The sequence below is a fragment of the Lampris incognitus genome, chromosome 15 (genome assembly GCF_029633865.1).
Source record: "Lampris incognitus isolate fLamInc1 chromosome 15, fLamInc1.hap2, whole genome shotgun sequence".
Lineage (NCBI taxonomy): Eukaryota > Metazoa > Chordata > Actinopteri > Lampriformes > Lampridae > Lampris > Lampris incognitus.
Genome location: NC_079225.1, coordinates 12933012 through 12959457, shown reverse-complemented (window position 1 = coordinate 12959457; position 26446 = coordinate 12933012). Strand labels below are relative to the sequence as shown.

General features: G+C 45.9%; 1 protein-coding gene across 1 annotated transcript in view; it reads left to right on the top strand.

The window, feature by feature from the left end:
* Positions 1-26446, top strand: part of lama2 (laminin, alpha 2) — a 334247-nt gene that overhangs the window by 156187 nt on the left and 151614 nt on the right. Inside the window, exon 21 of the mRNA XM_056294135.1 lies at positions 819-1030. Coding sequence (XP_056150110.1) covers positions 819-1030 — 212 coding nt within the window. The remainder of the gene's footprint in view (positions 1-818; positions 1031-26446) is intronic.

Below are 26446 nucleotides of genomic sequence, written 5' to 3'. Positions count from 1 at the left end.
TTTTTGAAATTATGGATTTTTTTTTTGATCGCTCAAATATAGTTTTTAAACATGGCATCTTCACTCGTTGCTATATGTTTGGGCTCTCGGATCATCTAGCTTTGTGCGTGCATGTGTGTGTGTGACATTATTGTGTTTGATAACTGCTGCTTTAGGCCAAGAATCTGATTGGTCAAAAACATGCCCCTATAGTGTCAGTTAATTCCTATAAAGCGCAGCGAGGTTGCTATGCTAGCGTCGGGCCGTGTGTGGCGCTCCGGTGCAGGCAGTCGTGTCGACAACTTGCTTTCATCCGATTGTTTCCCGTATGTGTGTTTGCTGTGCTACATGTACAGTGGTAAACTTGAAGCGCTGAAGCTGAAGTCCATGATTTCCCAGCTCTGGACCTCGCTCTGGCAGTGTGGCCCGCCATTGTGGACCGCCATTGTGGGCCGCCATTGTGGCCGCCATTGTGGCCCGCCATTGTGGGCCGCCATTGTGGCCCGCCATTGTGGGCCGCCATTGTGGCCCGCCATTGTGGCCCGCCATTGTGGGCCGTCATTGTGGCCGCCATTGTGGTCGCCATTGTGGCCTGTGTGCTGTCGGCTCGTCAGTAGACAGTTCCTACACACCACAGCAGAAAAATCCCCCCCCCCAAAAAGAAAGATGGCAGGTAGCATTATGTAACCTGACTCCGTGGTCCAGGTGGAGGACGTGAGTTTTTATTAATGGGGAAAACTCAGGACCCTCGGCTTCACCAGGACATTCTTCGCGGTATTTATTCTTGTGTTTCTAAGTTGTGTGAGGTTGTACTGATCACTCTCTCTGCTACCTACCAGGTGTGCCAACGGCTACTTCGGCCAGCCCGCCCTGCCAGGAGGCTCCTGCCAGCCCTGTGACTGCCACGGCAACTTAGACCTGGCCACGCCCGGCAGCTGTGACCCCGTCACCGGCCAGTGTGTGCGCTGCCGCCAAGGTTATGGGGGGACGTCGTGCCAGAGTTGTGCCGAGGGTTACTATGGAGATGCCGTCACCGCTAAAAACTGCCAACGTAAGTTTATCACGCCGAGAGAGCAGCAAACACACACGTGGGAGCTAATCAACACACGCGGTTCATCAGCTGTCTTTCAAAGAAATTCTGACGTCACCGTTAGTACCGTGGCCTGCAGTTACAGCTACTCTTAACGAAATGAACACAACTTGCACTTGAAACAATAAATTGTTACGCTGGGTGGCGTAGCGGTCTATTCTGCTGCCTACCAACACGGGGATCGCCGGTTCAAACCCCCATGTTACCTCCGGCTTGGTCGGGCGTCCCTACAGACACAATTGGCCGTGTCTGCGGATGGGAAGCCGGATGTGGGTATGTGTCCTGGTCGCCGCACTAGCGCCTCCTCTGGTTGGTCAGGGCGCCTGTTCAGGTGAGAAGGGGAACTGGGGGGAATAGCGTGATCGTCCCCCTGGTGAAACTCCTCACTGTCAGGTGAAAAGAAGCGGCTGGCGACTCCACATGTATCGGAGGAGGCATGTGGTAGTCTGCAGCCCTCCCCGGATCGGCAGAGGGGGCGGAGCAGCGACCGGGACGGCTCAGAGAGCGGGGTAATTGGCCGGGTACAGTTGGGGAGAAAAAAAAGGGGGGGGGCAACATCATAGAAGTCCTGTCATACAGTCCAGTGGGGACAATAAGTGTGTAGTACAATACAACTGGAGGGCGAATCCAACAGTTTCTGATTACGATAGACAGTATGGCATTTTATTTCACAGTCAGCTTGTTTGTGTTTTTTTGTTTTCAGAATTAGCTTGAAGAACTTGATTGTTGGATTGAAAACTGACTTTGTGGCACTTCGTTATGGCTCAGAATACAGACAAATTTAATCAAGCGTTTCCACAGGCTCGCTGTACAGTAAACCCCCTCTTAGAGGGAGTCATTATCCAGTTCAAGCCAATGAATCAATATGTAAGGAAAGCCAGTAATAGGGCACTAGTGTGTCCCCGGGGCACTATACTCTAATAAGAGTCCGGTGCTCTGAGATGATACGACTAAACGTTGCAGAACAACTGACGAGTCTGCGTGTGCAATATATTGATCTTGTTCTTTTACCTAGGAGGCACTTTTTATTCTGCATTCAAAACAGCGAGAAGGTAGATAGAAGGGCTTGCACGAGTGCATAATTTTACAACTCGAGCACTCCTTTCCTGAAAAACTCGAGTCCGTGCAGGAGTTGTGGTCTCAGCAAATAGAGCAAAGCATAAAATGTGTGATATGAGGTGAAGTATGGATGATACTGACCATATTTAACATTATTGGTTACTGACAGTACTGCAGTAGTGTGGATGTTGTACCGGACCATGGTGGTGAGGAGGGAGCTGAGCTGGAAGGCAAAGCTCTCAATTTACCAGTCAGTCTTCGTTCCAACCCTCACCTGTGGTCATGAGCTTTGGGTAGTGACCTAAAGGGTGAGATCACAGATACAAGTGGCTGAAGTGAGTTTCCTCCGTAGGGTGTCCGGGCTCAGCCTTAGAGATAGGGTGAGGAGCTCAGACATCCGGAGGGAGCTCAGAGTAGAGCCGCTGCTCCTTCGCGTCGAAAGGAGCCAGTTGAGGTGGTTCGGGCATCTGATCAGGATGCCTCCTGGGTGCCTTCCTTTGGAGGTTTACTGGGCACGTCCAACTGGGAGGAGACCCCGGGGTAGACCCAGAACTCGCTGGAGAGACTACATGTCCAATCTGGCCTGGGAACGCCTTGGGATCCCCCAGGAGGAGCTGGAGGGCATTGCTGGGGAGAGGGACGTCTGGTGTGTACTACTTAGCTTGCTGCCACCGCGACCCGACCCCGGAGAAGCGGCTGAACATGAATGAATGAATGAATGAATGAATGAATGAATGAATGAATGGATGTTACCAACATTCTGCAGTCGCCCAAGATAGAAAGCTCAGTCAGTAAAGTGTGTTCTTCTTATTGTGTTAGATATGGCGGCTGGGTTTGGGTTTTTTTTTTTACAAAGTCGGTGAAACCTGGTCATCATTAGAAAGCCTAACCGACTTGAAAATTAAATTGGTCATCTTTGCATGCATCTATTTTTTAACAACGTTATTTTGTTTGGCCACATTATTGTAGTAGCCCAGTCTGTTATATGACAGACTCGATGTGGGAGCCGTCCTGCAGGAATCCGTCCACAACCCACAATTGTTGCACGTTCATTTCATCACGACGACAGCCGGGGAAGACGATGTGCACAGTGGACTACAGCAGTAAAGCAAACACACGTTCACTTACGACAGTGTTTCTCAACCCAGTCCTCAAGGACCCCCTAACCTGCAGATTTTCATTGTAACCCTGCATAGGTAGCTTTGCTTGTACTTACTCAACCAATCATCTCACAGCACTTAATTATGCAAGGTGTGCAAACTCTCGACATTCACTGCTGAATTACTACAAACAGGTACCGATTCGGGGTTGCAAAGAAAATCTGCAGGATAGGGGGTCCTTGAGGACTGGGTTGAGAAACGCTGACTTACGAGATGTGAGGACGAGGGCTCGCTGTGTTTACCAAGGGCTCTGACTGGGTCCGCGTGAGATCCAGCATCCCACAACTGACGAATACCCAACGTCCACGCAGAAACTCGAGGACTGACGTAACTGCAGTAGTACTCGAATGATCGAGTACTCTGTGCAAGCCCTAGTAGAGTGTGTGTGTGTGTGTGTGAGCGAGCCATCGGGCAGTTGTGCTGAAGGGTGACGTAAAGTCCACTAACTGCCGTGTTGAAGCTTGAAAATTAAATCTATAGCTGTGAACGAAATGAGAGGCAGAGCGAGGGATGAGAGACTGCAGTTGTGGTGGAAGGTACACGGGCGGTGCTTGTTGACAGACTGTTGACAGATGCGGTGTCAGTGCGCAGACAGACGGGTTTAGAGAGAGACGGAGGTGGACGGAGAGACGGACGAAGCCAAACGGGTGGACGTAATCGGCAGGCGGGTGGAAAGGCTGATGGACAGACAGGGAAGACAACAGAGAAACACGTAGACAAGCTCACGGGGAGTTAGACATGCAGGCGGACTGACAGAGTATTAATGTGTAATTGATAGTGTATTGTTGTGTAGTTGTTTCCCCATCTCCACCCAGCTAAATGGTTATTGATTGATCAGACTGATCCATTGCCCTCCCACGGTGCTGATTGGCTGCTCTTGTCCAGGGAGTGGAGGGCGGCTATTGATCCTGTAAGAATGACAAAGGACCACCAGGAATATTAAAAGACAACAACTCTCTCGCTCTCTCTCCCTCGCTCTCTCTCCCTCCTTCTGTCGTTCTCGTCCTCCCTAAGTCTTAATGAATTTTATTGAGTGCGGCAGCAGGGTTCAGGGCGGGTCTGTATTTGCTCTATTAGTCTGTGGCCATCCTTCACGTTCCTCTTAATGTCAGTGCTCCCATCTGTGGCTATTTCGCAGTGACCATTTTGTGTCTTTCCCGTAATGATTATGTAACCGGTTGTTTTCTTGCCCGGTGCGGGATTCGATACGGGGTGTACTGCACCACAAGGCGACATCACTACCCACTCGGCTAAAGGGTCAGACCCGTTAGCTAGGGGCTAACGTGTCTTATTACTAGTTTACACTAGTTTGATTTAATTTACATAGGGGAGGCACAATGGCTCGACTACGGCGGTAGGTTTTACCGCAAAGTCGTTTTCCTGAGAGACGTGTCAAAACTGTGTCTTGGAAGAGACGAAACCTTCCCTGCTCTTGCTTTTGCTCAGCGAATATGCGGTATGGAAGACGAGGCAGGTGCACGGTCATTTGTCCAGTCAGTGGAAAGGAGGGCGTAATTCATGGATAGACGCACCTTGTCTTTATGACAGCGGGGCAGCCGCAGTGAAATAGATCAGGCCGGTGAACGGGAGTCGCCCGGTTAGTGGAAACAAGGGGCGTTTCGCCCAGCGGAGGAAGATGAAACAGTAACAAGTAAAACAAACTACTTCGCGTTGGACTATAAATCCTCCTACACGGCTGTATCAGGGCTCTTCGACGACCATAAAACACGGGAAGGTGGTTGAAAGCTTTAAATATCCGGTAACACTTTAGTATAGGGAACGTAGTCACCATTAATTAGGTGCTTATTAGCATGCAAATTAGCAGCATATTCGCTCTTAATTGGTTATTATGACGTACTCATTCATGCCTTATTCTGCATGGCCTTATTATACAACCAGTAAGCCATGAACTATGAGTTTTCCCTCTATAACCTCAGAATTATTGCTTATTAGTAGTACCATCTCAATATGCTTTGCTTAGTGTGGACTTTATAAGGTGGTAGTACCACAAGAAGAGGTATTCTCCCTTACTAACACTTAATGAATATGGTCTGTTCTTACATAACAAAACACAAAATTACAAGTGCTCATAGTGTTAAATTACTGTAAATTAAGTTTTTGTTACTTAGAATATGTTCCCCATACTAAAGTGACATCTTGATCATTACTAATTCACTAGTAATTAAGTTTTTTTACTTAGAATATGTTCCCCATACTAAAGTGACATCTTGATCATTACTAATTCACTAGTAATTAAGTTTTGTTACTTAGAATATATATGTTCCCCATACTAAAGTCACATCTTGATCATTACTAATTCACTAGTAATTAAATTTTTTTATGTTCCCCATACTAAAGTGTTACCAGTTTTTGCTACTTAGAATATGTTCCCCATACTAAAGTGACATCTTGATCATTACTAATTCACTAGTAATTAAGTTTTTTTATGTTCTCCATACTAAAGTGTTCCCCAATATCCTTGTCCATGAAGACTGTGATGTGAGTTTTACCACCATAAGGAAGCTGGCCAGTAGGGATTCCCCACATGCATCTGTATGATTCACCATCGGTATTCGCTTTGTTATTCATGATGATGATTACATGACGGTAGTGATTGGGACTGTCACCGAACTCCCCGTGGTTTAAATCGAAATGTCAGAAAGCGTCAAACCCAAAAGCGGTCTCGCCAGTTGTGGACCTGTGAGCAAAAACGGTTTGTTGATGGGCGAGGTTGAAGGAAAGCGACAAGAACTGGGCGAGCAAACGAGTACGCCACAAATACGTGAACAGCAGCTAACAAAGGGACTTCGTTTTCTTTTATAAATGTATTTCTAGTTTTTCCCCTTATCCCACCCGATTGACCCAACGGCATATGGCCGGAACTCTTGTCGAAAAACCCCCCTGGCTCACGTTTCCACAGGAAGGAGACAGCCGTAACACAAGCTTCCTTCAAACTCGTGTCGACTGCTCTCGCTAGTTTACACGTTGAAGCCTCCTCGCATGGATTGCATCACCTTCAGGCCGCAGAGGAGGCGTAGAGAGAACGCTTTCGGTTGCTTGGCTGCAGGCACCCGGATGGGCCAGAGGGGTCGCTGGAGAACGACGAGTCCCCGAACACTACACCAATCTACCCCCCCTATCCCTCGGGTAAGGGTGGCCTAATGAAGGCCTTACCCCATGGACGCTCTGGCCGTGAACGGTTACGGCGAGTCTGGGATACGAACCTCCCAGCCACACGACGAGCGGGTCGCAAGGACGGCGGTTTATTCCGCTCGGCCACTAGAGCGGCCCAAAGGGACTTCTAATAGGGTATGAGTGCCACTGCAGGACTTCTTCCATGTGTCCATTTGCAGTTGTCACATATGTAATTAAGATGCCATCAGACACAGGGACGATGTTTTTAGTAGGGGGGCTGCACCTTCCAGCATGTGGCTCGCCGTTTCGAATCCCCGTGTTACCTCCGGCTTGGTCGGGCATCCCTACAGACACAATTGGCCATGTCTGCGGGTGGGAAGTGGGCATGTGTCCTGGTTGCTGCACTAGCGCCTCCTCTGGTTTGTCGGGGTGCCTGTTCGGGGGGGGGGGGCAGACTGGGAATAGCGTGATCCTCCCACACGCTACGTCCCCCTGGCAAAACTCCTCACTGTCAGGTGAAAAGAAGCGGCTGGCAACGCCACATGTATCGGAGGAGGAGGAGGCATGTGGTAGTCTGCAGCCCTCTCCGGATTGGCAGAGGGGGTGGAGCAGAGACCGGGATGGCTCAGAGAGCAGGGCGATTGGCCAGGTACAATTGGGGTGGAAAAGAGAGGGGGAAATTTTTTCCAAAAAGAAAAAATAGGGGGGCTGCCAACTGAAACAAAAAGTATTGTGGCGAGCCGGCGTGGGAGAATGAGTCGAGAGGCAACCCTGGCCAGAATGGACCAGAACTGACAACAACATAATAACCCCCCCCCCCATGTCCCAAGTAGCGACATCAATCCCAGTCATGGTCCTACAGTCAGTTAGTCAGTAAACAGTCTCCTATTTACTCTGAGTCGAACCCCCAAAACATCAACACAAAAATAACTACAACGTGAACGCCACACCACTAAAACACAATGTTAAATCTAACATTAACAGTCCCATCAGCCATTGCGCTGTGCCAGCGTAGAACCAACGACAGTCAGAGCGACCGCCTCACCCGGTTGCTACAGTATGATCAGTATGATTTCATTGTTTTGTTTGTAAGGTGTGTGTGTGTGTGTGTGTGTAGTAGATTTGGAATGGAGGGGGTACTCACTTTATTATTACAAACGTACATTCCACACAGCGCTAGCCCACTGTTTAAAATAAAGGTATGTTTTATTTTTTTGCATTTGTACATTAGGAAAAGTTAGGCATACTGTTGGGTGTAAGACGTTACACAGCCACCTGCCACCACTGGAGGGGGGGGGAATGCAGCCCCCCAAGCCCACCCCCCCCTTCCCGCGCTAACGGATGCAATATGTTATATTGCTTAGTAACAACAGAACAGAACAGATCATGGTAAAACAAAAGATACAAGGCTTTCACTGTAAAAAAGTTAAATTTTTTTCACCAATTAGGCCCACACGAAAGACACCACCACACCATGTACCCCAGATGGAGCCTAAACGGGTGAGAAAGACTGTTGAAGAGTTTCAACAGATTAAGATTAACAATTAAGATTAACATAAGATTTTCGTTGGGGGTGATGAAGAAGGACAGGATTAGGAAGGCGTATGTTAAAGGGACAGCTCAGGTTGGACGGTTTGGAGACAAAGCAAGAGAGACAAGATTGAGATGGCTTGGACATGTGTGGAGGAGAGATGCTGGGTATATTGGGAGAAGGATGCTGAATATGGAGCTGCCAGGGAAGAGGAGAAGAGGAAGGCCAAAGAGGATGTTTATGGATGTGGTGAGGGAGGACATGCAGGTGGCTGGTATGACAGAGGAAGATGCAGAGGACAGGAAGAGATGGAAATGGATGATCCACTGTGGCGACCCCTAACGGGAGCAGCCGAAAGTAGTAATAGTTGTAGTAGTAGTAGTGGTAGTATTATTATTATTATTATTATTAGTAGTAGTAGTAGTAGAAAAGGATCAACAAGTTACCCTCAGTATTTCATGGACAATGATAAAACTATAAACAATATGAATGATGTGGTAAATGGGTTTAACAAATTTTTAGTAAGTGTGGGACCAAAACTGGCAGAAGAAATCGAGGACCCACAGCCAAGAGGTGGGGGCTATTGAGTATTGTGGAGATAGAATTCAAAGCTTAAACTTTCTGAGAGCTGTAGAAGGAAAGGAAATTGTTGATACTGTTAACAAGAGTAAGAACCAAACATCGACTGACTGCAATGGAATTTATATGACTTTTGTTAAGAAAGCCGTTGATGGTATTGTAAACCCACTGACTTACATCTGCAACTTGTCTTTCAAAACTGGTACATTTCCATGCAATATGAAAATTGCTAAAGTTATCCCACGATATAAAGCTGGGGATAGACATCACTCAACCAATTACAGGCCTGTGTCCTTGCTTTCACAGTTCTCTTAAGATTTTGGAGAAACTCTATACTGCAAGGTTTGATAATTCCATTGAGAAACATAAATTGTGGTCAGACAGTCAGTATGGGCTCTGATCAAAAAGATCGACATCTATGGCATTAATGGAGCTAATAGAAGAAATAATTGGTTGTATGATAAGAAGTATACAGTGGGAGTATTCACAGATTAAAAAAAAAAGTTTGACGCAATTGACCATGAAATAGTACTTAATAAAATGACATGGTATCAGAGGGGTGGGGCTAAATAGGCTGAAAAGTTATATTGGAAACAGACAGTTTGTGCAGATAGGTGACTATAAATCAACATGCATGGACATTACTTGTGGAGTCCCACAGGGGTCAGTATTAGGCCCTACATTTTTTGTTCTGTTTATCAATGATATATGTAAGGTATCAAGTCTATTGAATTTCATTCATTTTATTTGCTAAAGACACAGCCATTTTTTGTTCCAGGGAGAATTTACAGGGGCTTTTGGAGTTGCTCACAGCTAAAATGAAAAAGTTAAAAATGTGGTTTTACAGAAACAAATGATCATTAAATCTGAAGAAAACTAAGTTTGTTATTTGGACATCGTAATATAGACACACGAGTAGAAGTAATGATCAACAATATTAATACTGAATAATACCGTGTGATTGGAATTGCTGTCATCACTTAAAACACTTGCCTCTCAGCGTATCAATTTTCTGGTTAACTTCTAACAATGGGGACAGTCCCTCATCCTCAAGCGAAATTGCATGGCCCTCCAATAGTTGCAGGATAAGTCCTCAACGAGCGAAATGAGTGTTAACCACCATGTTTATCAATGAGCACTGTAGTAATTCAATTCCACCACGGAAAGTGTTGGTAATTTTCCTTGTATCTCCAGTAATGTAGCTTTATACTCAGGTGACATCTTGCTAGATAGTTAAGTACTCAATTTCATGTCACTGCTGTTGCTCTCGTCCATTGTCGTGTACTTGAATGTTCAGCTCCTCAGTGCCAACACCGTCCTCTTGGTTTTGTTCTTCAGTTAGTTGGTCAGCAAATGTCCTGAACTTTGTTACAAACCGGGTGGAAACACCAAATTTATGTTGCACCCACCAAATGAAGGCGACACACAGTCCGCTCTAGTTCTAGAAACTTTATTTGTAAACATGTCAATAAAAAAAGTTGAGAACATAAAAAAACAAAAACACAGCTTCCTTCCTTTTTTTCTGCTGACCTATTGCGTCACAATCTTTTAAAGAAACAAGATCCTTTCCCTTTACAAATACAATGAAGTCTCCATAGCAGATTAATACAAAGGAATGTCAGCATGTTTGTATCAAAACGTAAATATATCCGTACATCCATCCGTCCATCCATCCATTATCCAAGTCATTCATCCCAATCGGGATCGTGGGATGCTGGACAGGCTGCCAGGCCATCACAGGGCCGACACACACACATACACATGCGTGTGCACCCACATAAACACATTCACACCTATGGACAATTTAGTTGGGCCACAATAGCCCAACTCTTGTGGCGGTTAATGGCCTCCAGCCAGTGTCGGTATTTGGGTAGTTCAGTTCAGTGTGCAAATAAAAGAGCATTCCCTGAACCTGCGGTGTATGTAGAGCCTTTCAGGGGATACAATCACTCAATACTCACACTGTTTAAAAAAGGGGGCCCCTAGTAATACAGGACCGCCAAGCCAAGAATATCTCGTGGTTTAAAATGCTCTAAGTTGCATTTAGTAGTGAACATAATAGCTGAATAACACCACAACATAAAATCAAAGCTACAGTCCTGAAGATACTTACATCGACTGCATTTGTTCTGTGATTATTTCCACTGGTAACATTGCAAATATATGTTAGTCAAAGTATATATGCATGTATACACACCTCATACAAGTATACAAGACACACTTGGTGTGCCGTCTCCTTTCTTACATCCTCCAAACCTCTTTTTTTTGTAATTAATAAGGCCGTTTTTTTTTTTGTTTTTTTTTTAAGGCCGTATTATAATAATTATTTTTTTTAAGGCATTGAGTAGCAGTGTTGATGAGAAAATGGCTCTTTCAAGAGAGACCTTAGTCATTTTGGGAACAAGAGCAGCAGAAGATCCTCCTCAGCCTGGTGAAGAAACGCCGGAGACGGCCCTTCTTACACTTGTGTCCTCCCTTGGCCTCCGTCTCCTCTTCTGCAGGTAAGGGTGCTTCTGTAGGGCAAAAACTTCTTACAGTGCATTCTTCCAAGGGTTCTGGACTGTTAAGTATTATTTCTTCCTCCTTTTCAACAGGGGAGGTTGCTCCTGCCCTGGCCTCCTCCTTCTCCTCTTCGTCAGTTGGGGCTGTTTCCCCCTTAGGTGAAGCTCTGTAAAGTACAAAACTCTCGTCATTCCACTGTTAATACACTTTAACACGTCCTACTGCTGTACACTGATTTTCTGACATTACTGCAAACTTATTTGATCCATTTCACTGAGACACATAGAAAAAGTTATATATGTGTGCATTGTTTCTTCCATCTGCCACTAGATACACAGTGATCATACCTGTTTCTGCCATCTGGTCTGCCATTCATGGAGCGCTTCACATTGTCCAGGATAACACAAATCTCCTCCTGGAGCTGCTGGAGCTGTCTAGTCAACACCTCCTCTGCCTGGAGGAGGGACGCCGCTTTCTTTTCTTTTCTCGGCTCCCCTCGGCGAAGCTCCTCAGAGAGGCATTGCGCCAGGTGAGAGTTATTACCAAGCATGTTGGCAGTTCGCTGTAACGCCTCATCCTTCAGGGCAACATCTCTCTGCAGATCCTGCACCTCCTGTAGGAGCACGCTTTTTTCTAATAGGATCAGCTCCATGGGCTCCTTGGCAGAATCTGCAGCCTCTGTGTCTTCGGAGTTGATGAGCCACTGTTCATTCTGAAGAAGGAGGTCCTCTTGACGCATAAGGAGAATCTCCTTTTCCTCCTGCAACTGCTGGAGGTGTCTTTTGAAATCCTCCTCTGCCTGGAGGAGGGCAGCAGCCATCTCTTTAGTGTTCTGCTCCCAAAGCTCCGTATTGTCAGTGAGGACTTCCACCTGCTCCACTAGAGGCTTTGTTTTCTCCTCCTGGGCAGCAGTTTGTATCTCGTGCACCTTCAGGGCAGTGGCTGTCTGCAGGATGGCATCTGTCTGCAGGGCCACCACCTGCTCTCTGTCATTTGCACTCGTAGCCCTGGAGGTCTCCTCATTCTCCAAGAGGAGACAAGACTCCCCCTGGAACTGCTGGAGATGTATATTTAACACCTGTGCCTGGAGGAGGGTAACCCCTATCTTTTGCTGTCTCAGCTCCCCTTGGCAAACCCCCCGAAAGAGGCATTGCATCTGGTCCAAGTTGCTTTCAAGAACAAATCTAGCGTTTTGAATTAACGCCCGATACTTCTGGGTGGCGGCTCTCTGCAGGACGGCGTCTCTCTGCAGAGCCTCCAACTGTTCCTGTTGCACATATTTGTCTTGAAGAATTGACTCGTTTTCTTTCTCCATGGCCTCCTTGGCGGATAGAGCATCATCTGCCTCTTTGGATTTTAGGAGGCACTGTCTCTGGAAGATCTTACTCTGACAGAGAGCTTCGTCTTCATCAATACATTTCTCCTTGAGCGATATCTGGAGGTTTGCAGCCCCGGCCAGGATGGCTTGCAAGCGACCTTCCACCTGTGCCATTCTCCAATGCTCCTCTCTCATTAGATTCATCTCATGTGCTCGCCATCTGTTGTCATTGGCGTAATTAGCAGCATGTGCCATTTGAGAGTGGAGGAGACACTGTTTGTTGAGGACCTCAGTCTCATTGAAGAGGTTCGCTTGATAAATATATCTGTCCCTGAGATGTCTCAGGAGGAATGCGATATTGTCCAGGCATGTTTTTGAAAGATCTGCCAACTGCGTTGCAGTGGGGGGTATGGCTATACGCTGAAGCTCCTGCTCTCTCAATCGCCTCGGTTCCTGTATTACAGTCAAGTTTCTCGCCATCCTGCGGTCCCCCTCTTCTGTAATCGGACACTGTAATACAGAACAGGATCAGTTAAATGATAACTTTTGCCAAAACTGATTTGCTTTAATTTTTGTTACATAATGAGGACAGTGAAGTTCACTATGTTTGCTTTACAACAGATAGGCGGCGCTTTCCTAGGATTGTCATAGAACAGGTTTAGCTTGATCCAACATCTGGACAGACTAGCGCTTAAAAATAAGAAAGTCTTTCTTGCTAAAATACGATTCGATGAACCTATTCAACTGTGAGCATTTGACTCAAAATTACAATCACATTTCCCATTTACGGGAAACACAAACGCAAAAGCCACAACATAACGGAAGTGAGCAATACGGACGTTGCGATGAAACGGGCTGTTGTGCTGTAATATGCACCCCTACCGTGAAATGCACCCCCTTAGTTAGCCGCGTGAAATACTTTCAGTTTGCGCAAATAAAAAAAGATAAATAAATAAAATCCATTTCCTTTTTGTGATTATAGCTGGGATGTATTTCCACAGAATGCGGTGCCGGGGAGTGGGAAGTGTGTTGGTTTGCCATTGTTCGGAGGCCCGGTAGTCCGGAGGGGGGGTAGGGGGTCCCCGTTGGACCGGGGGCCGTTATTCTGAAGGCAAACGCCCCCTGCTGCTCCGAATGTGCACACTCTTCCTGCAGTTAGTTCAGTGACTGCCGGTGTTGTATCGAGCTCTGTTTCCACGTCGAGATCTGTTTCCCCTTAGCCAGACTCGACACAACACCGGGACGTTGATTAACCTTAACCAAACCTCAATCTCAACCCAACCCTACCCTTAACCTAACGCTTACCTTATTTTATTATCTGAAGTTATTATTATCATCATCATCATCATCATCATCATCATCATCATTATTATTATTATTATTAACTTACTAGTTTCTTATTGATTATGTTCATTATCCCCTGTCCCCCAGCCTGCCCCCCGAACACGCGCCCCCCTACAGAACAGCCCCCTGTGCCCTCTCAGGCACCCCCCCCCCCCGAAAGGGCGCCCCTCTCCGCTGAACAGCCCCCCCCCTCGCAGATTGCCCCTCGGGAGCCCCCGCGCCGAACCTGCAGAATAGCCCCCTACTCCCTTGCAGGTTCGCCGCCTCCGAAGGGGTGCCCCCCCCGCAGGTTACCCCCCGCAGAACACAGAACAGCCCCCCCGAACACGCCCCCCTGCAGAACAGCCCCCCGCGCAGGCTCGCTCCTCCCCAGAACAGGCTCCCCCGGCCTGCGCCCCGAAGACGCGCCCCCCATGCAGAGCAGCCCCCAAGTAGGTTGCCCCGCCCTGGCGTCTACCCTGCAGAGGAACCCCCGACCCCCTCGCAACCTCACGCCTCCCGAAGGGCCCCCCCTCCGCAAAAAATGACGCGCCCCCCCGCTGAACAGCCCCCCGCAGGTTGCCCCCCCCCCCCGGGGAGAGGCCAACCCCCCCGCAGAACAGCCCCCCCGCAGGCTGCTCGCCCCGGGTACCCCTGCGCCCCCCAGAAAACAGCCCCCTGCTATTCATGAGAATACGTTGTCCACGCTGGGGTATAGTCATGGTTTTGTTGAAGGTTATATTTCCTAGCCTCCTAATAGCGCCGCCTATGATTAAATGTGTTTCTGTATGCTCAACATATCAGTGGCAAACACAAAGTCTGTAAGTATCACTACAAGAACTGTCTGTCTGACTTGGACCCTCACCTGTCTGGCTTGGTGTATTTCTACCTACTGGTTGCCTTCCTGCTGATGGGACTTGTGGGTCAGACCAGCTGTCATGTGTGTTGTCTTGTACTTCTTTCTTTTCTCACTTCGCTGTGTGTGACTCTGAGTCGATGCGTTCTCTCCGAGGTCAAACAATCGAATGACTGCCGCGACTGCTGCGCGCTCTTATAAACCCTAAACCGTGACGAATTCACTGATTCCCACGTGACCACGTTCGAAATACCATATATGGTAATTCCCACGTGACCACGTTCGAAATACCATATATGGTAATTCCCACGTGACCACGTTCGAAATACCATATATGGTAACTCCCGCGTGACCACGTTCGAAATACCATATATGGTAATTCCCACGTGACCACGTTCGAAATACCATATATGGTAATTCCCGCGTGACCACGTTCGAAATACCATATATGGTAATAAAGTTGATGTTCAAGAGAACGTGCACTGAGGTTAAAAGATGCATCATTAACGACGCTGTTGTGTCTGTCAGCTGTGTGTGTGTGCGTGTGTGTGTGTGTGTGAATATGTGGCCACCGTGCCAGGCTGTGTGATGCTGAGCTATGCAAAAGGATTTATTCACAAAATCAAAGTGCGCACAGATGTGACCCCAATTCAGCAAAGACTGCGCCGCCTACCTTTTGCAGTGAGAGGTGCAGTTACGCAGGAGCTTGAGAAGCTTCAAAGACAGGACATTATAGAGCCTATGGAGTCATCGCAGTGGGTTTCCCCTATTGTAGTGACCGCAAAGAAAGAGGGAGCTATTAGGTTATGTGTGGACTTAAGGGAGCCTAATAAGGCTATAGTGGTGGACAGCTACCCTCTCCCACACATAGAGGACATGTTTTCAGAGCTCAGAGGGGGAACTGTTTTCTCCACACTGGACCTGCAGAGTGCATATCATCAGGTGCTGCTCCATGAGGACAGCAGAAATCTCACAGCTTTCATTGCACACGAGGGTCTGTTCAGGTTTAAACGTGTCCCATATGGACTGGCTTTCAGGACCTAGCTGCTTCCAGCGGATGATGACGACCATACTGAAAGACTTACCCGGATGCCAATGCTACTTGGATGATGCGATCATCCATGGGAAAACCAGGGAACAACATGATGCCCATCTCCGAGCAGTACTCCAGGCCATCAATGCATCAGGACTGAAACTGAACATGGCAAAGTGCAAATTCAGGCAGGAGGAGCTTGGCTTCCTGGGCCACAGGGTGTCAGCCCAGGGGATACAGCCAGATCCCTGTCATGTGGACGCAGTGTTGCAGGCACCTGCCCCCAAGGATGCCTCTGGCCTCCGCTCCTTTCTGGGGCTGACTTCATGGTATGCAAAGTTCATTCCCAACTACTCCTCAGTGGTGGAGCCTATGCGCAGCCTGTTGCGAGGAGATGCTGCATATGTCTGGACTGCAAGTGCACAGCAGAGCTTTGAAACAGTGAAACAGTTGATTGTACACAGTCCCGCACTGACCTTGTTTGACCCTGATCTGCCCACCATCGTGATCAGGGACACTTCAGATTATGGGGTTGGGGCTGTGCTGACTCAAATACACCCAGACAACTCCGAGAGAACAGTGGCGTTTGCATCTCGCACGCTTTCATCAGCAGAGCGGAAGTACTCCACGGTGGAGAAAGAAGCTTTGGGGTGGGTCTGGGCTACAGAGAAATGGAGGACCTACCTGTGGGGGGCAGACGCTTCACGTTACGTACAGACCACAGCCCCCTCACGACACTACTGTCCTCTAAGGGGCTGGACAGAGCTGGTATGCGTATAGCTAGGTGGTCAGCGAGGTTGCTGTCGTTTAATTATGACATGCAGTACAGACCTGGCACAGAAAATGTCCCGTTGCTAACTGCTGATCAGGGACAGGAGGACGAGCTGGAGGTGGTGGCACTCATCGGCAGCTTCTCAGCTGTGTCTGCAGATGAATTCAAGGAGGCCTGTCAAGCATGCCCTGTTCAGTCACAGCTGTGCAAGTTCATCACCACAAGATGGCCACACTCAGGTCTGGATCCAACACTGACACCCTACTACAGACTGAGAGCAGAACGGTCCTTAGTGGATGGATGTGTCCTGCGGAGAGACCACTGTCTACTGGTGCCACAGCAACTGCAGCCACAACTGATACGACCGGCTCACGAGACACATCAGGGCATTGTCCGAACGAAACAACGTCTCAGGGACCTCTACTGGTGGCCTGGGATGGATGCACAAGTCGAAGCCACAATCAAATCTTGCCTCACATGTCAGCAGCATGAGAAGACAACTGTTACACATACTATGCCTATGCAACCTGTTCCATTCCCAGATGCCGCATGGGAAAAAGTAGCAATAGACATTGTAGGCCCTTTTGAGTCCACAGTCCCTGGTTGCCGTTTTGCTATTGCCATCATAGATTACTTTAGCAAGTGGCCTGAGGTTGCATTCATGTCCCAAGTTACTTCTGCATCAGTGATCCACTTCCTGTCTACAGTGTTCAGCAGGGAAGGAAACCCAAAAGAGTTCATCTCAGACAATGGTAGTCAACTGATTTCACAGGAAATGGAATCTTTTCTCAAGGACAGGGGAATTGCATACAAACGCTCCTCACTCTACTACCCCCAGGCCAATGGGGAAATTGAGAGATTTAATCGATGTCTGAAGGATAGTCTACTGACTGCGACAATAGAAGGAAAGGAGTGGACAGCATCAACCAGAGACTTTCTCCAGGTCTACAGGGCAACCAGGCATGCCACCACTCAATGCTCCCCTGCAGAGCTGTTGCATAGACGTCAGATGCACACCAAACTCCATGTGACAGGCCTCCACAAACCACAGCCTGTCACATCCCTACAAGCACAAAACACAGCACAAACAGTGAAAGAGAAGCAGAGGAAGATGAAGGAGTATGCAGGCAAGAAGAGAAGGGCAAAAGCAGTGCACTTTCCTCCTGGGTCTTGGGTCAGGGTTAGGAGACCAGGTATACTATGCAAGAGACAGTCAAAGTACTCTCGCCCTCTTCAGGTGCATGGACAAAGAGGCCAGTACACTTACAGACTCTCTGATGTGCGCACCTGGAATGCATCCTATCTCACGTCAGCCCTACCCCTTCAGGGTCACGCAGACCCTGGGCAGGCTGTTCCTCCCGAGGGGCCTGACATAGACTGTAGCCGAGTCCATCCTGACCCACTACATGCTCGGCCCCCTCTGCGAGAGGTCAGGGTCAGGAGGCCGCCGGCTTGGGCACAGGACTATGTTATGTGAGGACAGTAAACTAAAACAAGAGTAGCCTATTGTTGGTATGAAACTGTTATTTCGAGACTGTTATTTCTTATAGACCTAGTACTGTCTGTATGAAACTGTTATTTCAAAACTGTTATTTTTAATGACCTAGTAGTGTCTGCATGAGACTGCTATTTCGAAACTGTTATTTGTTTTATGGTCAAGCTATTCTGTTGTTATTGTAAGACTGTTCATAGCTTATACAGTTCAGCATAAGCACCGCAGTGATTGTATAGTTGGTGATGGAAATTTTATCTTTTGCAAAGGGGATATGTGATGTCTTGAGTTGATGCGATTGGAGAACAGTAGGGGGAGCTAGAGGACAAGATAGGATGGAAGTGACTGTAAGAGGGGAGAAGGAGTGTGACGTGGGTTGTTGAAGTAAAGAAGCGTATGCTAACAGACGTGTGTCTTCGAGTGGTCCCTTAGCAACACAGCACAAGAGTTGAATTGTTCAGCGATTCTGGCACGCATACCCAGTGCTAGACCGAAATAAATGCTAACTTTACGGAGGAATAAATACACAGTGGGGTGTCAGTTCTTCTCTTACCGGAATCAACGTAGAAAGAGAAACTTTATTGACAGATGCACACTGTTATATACGCACAGATCACATGTCAATCTCAGCGCATTTCATTGGCTGTTATCATTGTCCATCATACAGTACCCACATGTACTCAAGTTTGCCCATGTGTTAATACAAAAATATCGATTTGCTTCTACAATTGAGAGCACACTTATTTCATATATATCAACAGGATTTGAAATAAATGACACACATGGCTTCAGCTTATCAAAGTCATGAAATCTTTCTTCAAACTCTTGCCTAAGCCTACATATGGGTTGGGAGTATTTTTTGCAGCCCTCTCCAAGGCCCCAGATGCAGGAGCCTTGGCATTTAGGACTGATTGCACAGAAGGAAAGAGCAGGAATGTCTTACTTTGCAAATGCACAGAGAAAATGTTCAACTTAGCTCTGAATGCGTTCACAGCACTGATCACGTCAGAGACATTTTTGCCTTTGCCTTGCAATTCACAGTTCAAATGATACAGTCTCCCTGTGATGTCTGTTAGCAAGGCGGGATCGAGCATCCATTCAGTGTCCTGAAGCAAAGTAGTGTCTTCCCCTCTGGAGTCCATGAACTCTTTAATGTCACCCAGAAGTGACAAAAAACACTGTAAAACTCTACCCCCGCTGAGCCATTGAATCTGCGTGTGCAGCAAGGAGTCACCGTGTTCAGCTGACAGCTCCTCTAAAAGAATTTTGAATGCCCTGTGTTGTGTGGCTTTGGAGCAGTTGCTGTTAACAATCTTCACGAACGGAGTCATGACGTGGTCAAAACCCATCGCTTTGGCACATATTGCCTGCTGATGGATGATGCAGTGGTAATTCAAAAAAACGTGGAAAATCAGGATCACGTCTGAATCGCGCAACGAAACCTGAAAGGGGGAGGGGGGGGGGTCCTGAGCCTGCGGCCTCGCTCCTTAGACGCAGCTCGCGCCTTCGGCCCTCGCACCTATACTAACCAACTCTACATCAATGTGGATTGTAAAAACACACAGCTAAATAACTTTAAAGCTACAACGCTAGCTACTCAGGTCAACGCTAGCTACTCAGGTCATGTACTCATGTACTCGGGTCATGGTTAAGCTGTTCAAGTTAAGTTCGTGGACATCGCTGACACTCTTCTGGCCATAGTGTTTGACCTCAGCTGGACAGCCGAGACAGCAGTGATGGTATCTTTGCCGTTTTTCTGATCTTTGCTACTACGGACATTACCCCTTTCACAACCTCGCCATCTGAAAAGGGCTTTTTGTTTTTAGCTAGGTAATGTGCAGCCCTAAATGATGCTTCGGTTGCTCTTAATGTGCTGCCTGGTGGGGAGCTGCTGTTAAAAGTCTTGTGGCATGTAGACATGTCTCTCCACACTGTGTCTCTTAGCTAAAGCTGCAGCAGCCCCACAAATCACACACACACTTCTTTAATTTACTTTGGTAAAGAAGAACTCTTCCTCCCATTCCTCCTGAAAGTGGTACGTCTTCTTTTTCTTCTTCTCCGGCATAATTTATCAATCACTACTATTAGACTACACTAGTAGAATTATTCAGTCCTCGGGTCAGTGTTTTGGCTAACTATAGGCGGGCTTTCCTACCATTTCTATATTAGAAGTTGCAGTCACAAAACACTGTTATGATAAAGGTTTAATTTCAACTATGTATGACTTATTTGTATCTGGATCTGATGAATCATCAGAGACAAAACTGAGATTATGGGAGGGAGATATAGAGGAGGAAATATCTTTAGAAGAATGGAGTGAGGCATGTAAAGAGGCCCAGAGACAGACAGTTAGCAGCAACCTAAAGCTTCTACAGTATAAATGGCTGATGCGTACATATATAACTCCTGTTAAATTGCACAAGTTTAATGACAATATTCCTGATACCTGTATTAAGTGTAGTGAGGCAAGGGGAACGCTGTTTCACTGTATATGGGAATGTGTGGAAGTGAAAACCTTCTGGCAAGATGTTGTTGATATGATTGATCAAATTTTGTCAAAGAAATTACCATTGAGTCCAAAGCTTTTTATTCCTGGTTTATATCCTACCATCCCACATCTACACAGCAATGAGTTCAGATTTATAGATATGTGTATATTACAAGCAAAACGTGTAATTGCTCTTAATTGGAAACGTGTTGATGGACCAAGAATTGGTATGTGGGTTAAAGTAATGGCTTCAAACATCTCAGTGGAAAAGATAATGTATATTGTTAGACGTAAACAAAGTGTTTTTGATAAAATCTGGGGATTGTTTCTGTACTTCTTAAGACATAATACTAATGTTGGTAACTTGCTTCAGCAAGAACAAGCTCTGGGGGAGTAGAACAACTCTGTCTGATTGTTTAGATGCGTAAAAGCGACTGAAAAAAACCCCCCACACCCTCTAATCAGTCTGTGAAAGAAATTATTACTACTACTACTAATACTACTACTTTCGGCTGCTCCCGTTAGGGGGCGCCACAGCGGATCATCCGTTTCCATCTCTTCCTGTCCTCTGCGTCTTCCTCTGTCACACCAGCCACCTGCATGTCCTCCCTCACCACATCCATAAACCTCCTCTTTGGCCTTCCTCTTCTCCTCTTCCCTGGCAGCTCCATATTCAGCATCCTTCTCCCAATATACTCAGCATCTCTCCTCCACACATGTCCAAGCCATCTCAACCTTGCCTCCCTTGCTTTGTGTGAAAGAAATTATTATTATTTTATTTTATTATTTTAATTAATGTAATTTTTATTTTTATTATCTTCTTTAACCCTGCTTTGAATTGTATTACTTGTTATAGGGACGGGGTTATAGGGGGGGGGTAGGGTGAAAATGTTTGCTGTACTGTGCTATTACTTGTTTTGATGTAATTTGCAAACAAAATTCAGTAAAAATATTGCTTAAAAAAAAACAAACTATAGGCGGGCTTTGCACAGGAGGCGGCGCGGCAGCGGCTAAGCTTTGACCCAGCAAAGACACCGTCCCTGGTCAGTGTGAAATAATAGATTTCGATGACGCACTTCTCCGCGTTTATAAACGATCCCATGACGGTAGCGAAACCATTCATTGCACCAATCAAATCGAGTGACTCGGATCAACGCCTGTCTCGCGGTCGTCACTGACTCCAATAGTGACGACCGCGCGCGTGTCACGTGTGTTGCTAAGTGACGCGGGCGCCAGTAACGGGGAGGAAGAAGAACGTGTGCGCTGTGTAGCTAGCTAATGTGAACTGCTAATAAGACACGTTAGCCCCCTAGCTAGCGGATCTGACCCTTTAGCCGAGCGGTTAGTGATGTCGCCTTGTGGTGCAATACACCCCGTATCGAATCCCGCACCGGGCAAGAAAATAACCGGTTACACTAACAACTAGCGTACGCAACGGATCATTTTGAAATTGAACGAAAACTCTCAAAGGGAGGGCTTCTTAAAATCCCAAACGAGTCGGGGCCCGCTTGGTTATGGCGACAGAATGACCTCGTTGTTGACGACAGGAAGAGTCTAACTTGTTTTAACCGTTGCCTTGATCAAGTTCAGCTGGCGAAGATGATTCGTGACCTGTTAGTCAGCCATGTTCATTTGGCAAAGATTGGATTATTGAACCGTTGCCACGTCAAGTTGTTCGGCGGGTGACGTTTCACTGCTGTATTGGAATTGCTGCGAACAAGTAAGATGGAAAAGTGGTTTATTGTTATACTGCTGTGTTGTTCTGATGGCCGCCGTGCCTAGCTAGCAGTGTGTAGGTTAGCCCCTAGCTAACGGGTCTGACCCTTTAGCCGAGCGGTTAGCGATGTCGCCTTGTGGTGCAGTACACCTCGTATCGAATCCCGCACCGGGCAAGAAAACACCCGGTTACACTAGCCCAGTGGTTCTCAACCTTTTTGGGGTCCTGGACCCCCCTGCGTATTTTTGATCTACCCTGAGGACCCCTCCACCTGATCTTGGGGGAGGGGGTTGCAATTTGATAGAAACAGTAGAAACTGCATTTTAAATTGCATTATAGCATTTATTCACTCTTTGGGGCAAAAATAAGAGCTTTCAGTTGTAACTTAGATATAGTTAACAAAACAGAATTCTTATGCAGTAACTTTCAGATATATGTAACTAAACAGGATATGTATTCAGTAACTTTCAGATATATGTAACAAAACAGAATATGTATTCAGTAACTTTCAGATAGATGTAACAACAGCATTTTTATGCAGTAACTTTTAACAATGCAAACGGGAGCGAGATCTCTTATTAAAATACAATAGATTACACTTGTGAAACAGATGTAATTAGAGAAAAAAGTCCTGTTACCCTTTATAGTTGAGGTAGATAAAGGTCTCAGTCACATTTGAGTAAAATAATCCTATTTCTATAAATGTCATAGGATCTTTTTTTAAAGATATTTTATTTTCACGGACCTCTTGCAATTACACCACGGACCACTAGGGGTCCGCGGACCCCCGGTTGAGCAACACTGCACTAGCCTATGTGCTGCTGATTTGGACCACTGTGTGTAAGAAGTAGCCTAGTTAGTTGGTTTGGTTGTCTGGGATTTATTTGTATTTCTGTATGCTGGTTGTGGGTGTCGTTAGCGAAGCCTGTCTGATGATGTAAGTGAACTGGTGCCGGTAAGTGTCACGTTTCAAGAGCATGACGACTCTTCTGAAATGGTGATAGCATAGATATGGTTCAGTGCACAGATTCGAACGTATTTCAATATGTGTCTGTTGTGTGGGTCAAACGTCGTGGTTTTGGTTTATTTAATGGGGCTTGCGAGCGCTCTGCAAGGTATAATTCTTCACCGATTTGAATAAATGTGGCAAGAAAAACTACAGTGGTATGTAACCAAAATGCGTCGCGTTATATTGCACAGATACTTGCGCAAGAACTTGTGATATAATCCTAAAATGTAATACTCTGAGAAGCTTTAATGTCTGTTATCCCACCTAGGAATTTCGCTCTAGATATCATAACCCGGGTCTATGCTGGAATCGTGGGTGTAGCTTGGCTAGGGCAAGTGGGGTCACTGCCGCCCCTAGCGTCCAGAGGCGCAAATTGCAACTCGTCCAAAGCATGTATTGTGTAACAGTGTTTCTCAACCGGGGGTCCGCGGACCCCTAGTGGTCCGTGGTGTAATTGCAAGGGGTCCGTGAAAATAAAATATCTTTAAAAAAAAGATCCTATGACATTTATAGAAATAGGATTATTTTACTCAAATGTGACTGAGACCTTTATCTACCTCAACTATAAAGGGTAGCAGGACTTTTTTTCTCTAATTACATCTTTTTTCACAAGTGTAATTTATTGTATTTTAATAAGAGATCTCGCTCCCGTTTGCATTGTTAAAAGTTACTCCATAAAAATTCTGTTGTTACATATATCTGAAAGTTACTGAATACATATTCTGTTTTGTTACATATATCTGAAAGTTACTGCATAAGAATTCTGTTTTGTTAACTATATCTAAGTTACAACTGAAAGCTCTTATTTTTGCCCCAAAGAGTGAATAAATTCTATAATGCAATTTAAAATGCAGTTTCTACTGTTTCTATCAAATTACAACCCCCCTCCCCCAAGATCAGGTGGAGGGGTCCTCAGGGTAGATCAAAAATACGCAGGGGGTCCAGGACCCCAAAAAGGTTGAGAACCACTGTCGTAGACAATATCTGCGTTGTCTTGGACGTTTTTAAACAGCCAAGAGCGAGCCATACTCCTGAAAATGGACATCTTTCATTCGGTTATTATAATGTATTAATTATACATATTACACTGGTCTACAAAAATATAGTTTTTTTTTCTTGCATGGACTTTGGAAACTGTTTTTGGCTAATTTTGGGCTGCTGAATCCAAATCTGAGCTCAGATTTGCTCTATCGCATCAAGTTTTCGTGCCATCTGCATGCTCCTTATTCAGGATTTTACAAAAGTTGACCATCTAGTCTGGCAATCTTGGTCGGGATGAAAATGACCCCTATTCATTTCCTAAGTAATTTCATGCCAGGCTGAGTGTTTATTTATTCATTGTAATCATTTTTGCATCTATCGATCTTCTAATGCAACAGTGTTTTTTTAACTTCGAGTGTAAAATTGCTGTTTTCTCAAAAATAATGATTTTTCATAGTTCAAAATCCTGATGTGATGGGCACAAACTAATGCCAGATTTGGATTCAGCACCCAAAAGTTAGCTAGAATCCGTTGAAAAACCCCATGCAAGAAAAATTATGTTGACCAGTGTTGTTACTGAGAATAATATTTGTTTCTTATTGACGTCGCCAGTTTAGCTGCTGAAGGAGAATGGGCTTTGCAAATAGCAACATATGTTTTGACCGATCTTTATTACCGTGATTTATTTGAACATTTCTTGTTTGCATTTCTTTACGATTATAGGATCACAGGCTACGGTAGTTCCATATTGATAGGAAGTCATGTTTTAATAATTGCCATTAGCATGCCTAATGTAAACAAAGTGTAGTTAAAATGTAAACCATAACCTGTGTGCGTTATTGGACATCTTAATTGTAACAGAATAGGCGGAGGAGCACAATAGAAGGTTCGTGCAGGCCGTGTATTTTCACTCACTATATCATCTATTTTTGGCAAACCCCCCCCCCCCATCAGAAAGTCAAACTACGCGGTTGGAATTCCCAGTGGCATAGATTTATAACCACAGGCCTTATTCCAAAGCAATTTTGAAACATTGATAATGTTGGAAAAATAAATTGTTGACTGTGTGGTTTTCTCCAGTGGGGTTTTGTCCATTTACCGGTGACCATTTTTTATTTTCAGTAGCCATCTTTAATTTTGTGGAAAAAAAGTTTCACTTTGAAAACATGAAAAACAATACTGCATACTTGACATATTATAAATCTGTAGCAGGGCCAAGGCGTTACACCTGTGGCAGGCGATGAGGAATGTCGAGGTGAATCATAAATGGTTGTAGCTAACTTCCAGCGCAGAGCCATATGGTTGAGATGGAATGAGAATTTGAGGGACTTGATTTGATGTCGTGTGATGTCAGATGTGACGTCATCTGACTTTGCCATACCTTGGCTTCTGGTGAATTGACGCCTCTGTGCATATGTCATAGGGAACTGTGTCATTATTTCTCCTCACTGAGGTTAATGGAGAAGAATGCTGTGGAACTCTCTGACTTGATAGAAGAACTTGAACTTGCAGGGAACCCCTAGGACTCCCCTCCCTTTCATTTATGTATTTAATTTTGTTTAATTTTGTTTAATTTTCTTTACTTTTATTCTCCCCTCATTCTTTTGTTTTGTTTGTTGTATGTAGAATTTAAACATTTCAATAAAAAAATGTAAGAGAGCAAAAAAACAAAACAAAACCACAGCTTCCTTTTTATCCGCTGACCTATTGCGTCATAACCTTTTAAAGAAACAAGATCCTTTCCCTTTACAGATACAATGCAGTCTCCAGAGCAGATGAATACAAAGGCATGTCAGTATGTTTGTATAAAAACGTAAATATATTCATCCATACATCCATTATCCATCCATCCATTTATCCCGGTCGGGGTCGTGGGACGCTGAAGCCTGGCCCAGCAGTTAGGGCGGCTGGTGGGGAGACCCCCTGGACAGGCTGCCAGGCCGACACACACGTTCACACCTAGGGACGATTTAGTACGGCCGATTCACCTGACCTACATGTCTTTGGACTGTGGGAGGAAACCGGAGCACCTGGAGGAAACCCAGGCTGACACAGGGAGAACATGCAAACTCCACACAGAGGATGACCCAGGATGACACCCAAGGTTGGACTACCCCAGGGCTCGAACCTAGGACCTTATTGCTGTGAGGCGACCACACTAACCACTGCGCCACCGTGCTGCCACTCAGCTCAATGTATGAAGGACAATCATTGCATAGCAACAGATACAGAGACAAAGAAACAGACATACAGACTGACTGATAAACCGACAGTAAACCAGGTATTCATGGATGGAGTGTAACGCGGCAGTGAAGTGAAGTAAATAAATGTAAAATATTCTTTCTCTGTTGCTTTGGGATACTTCCTGATTCCAGGTCGAAACAAAAACATCTCATCTCATCATCAGCCGCTTCTCCGGGGT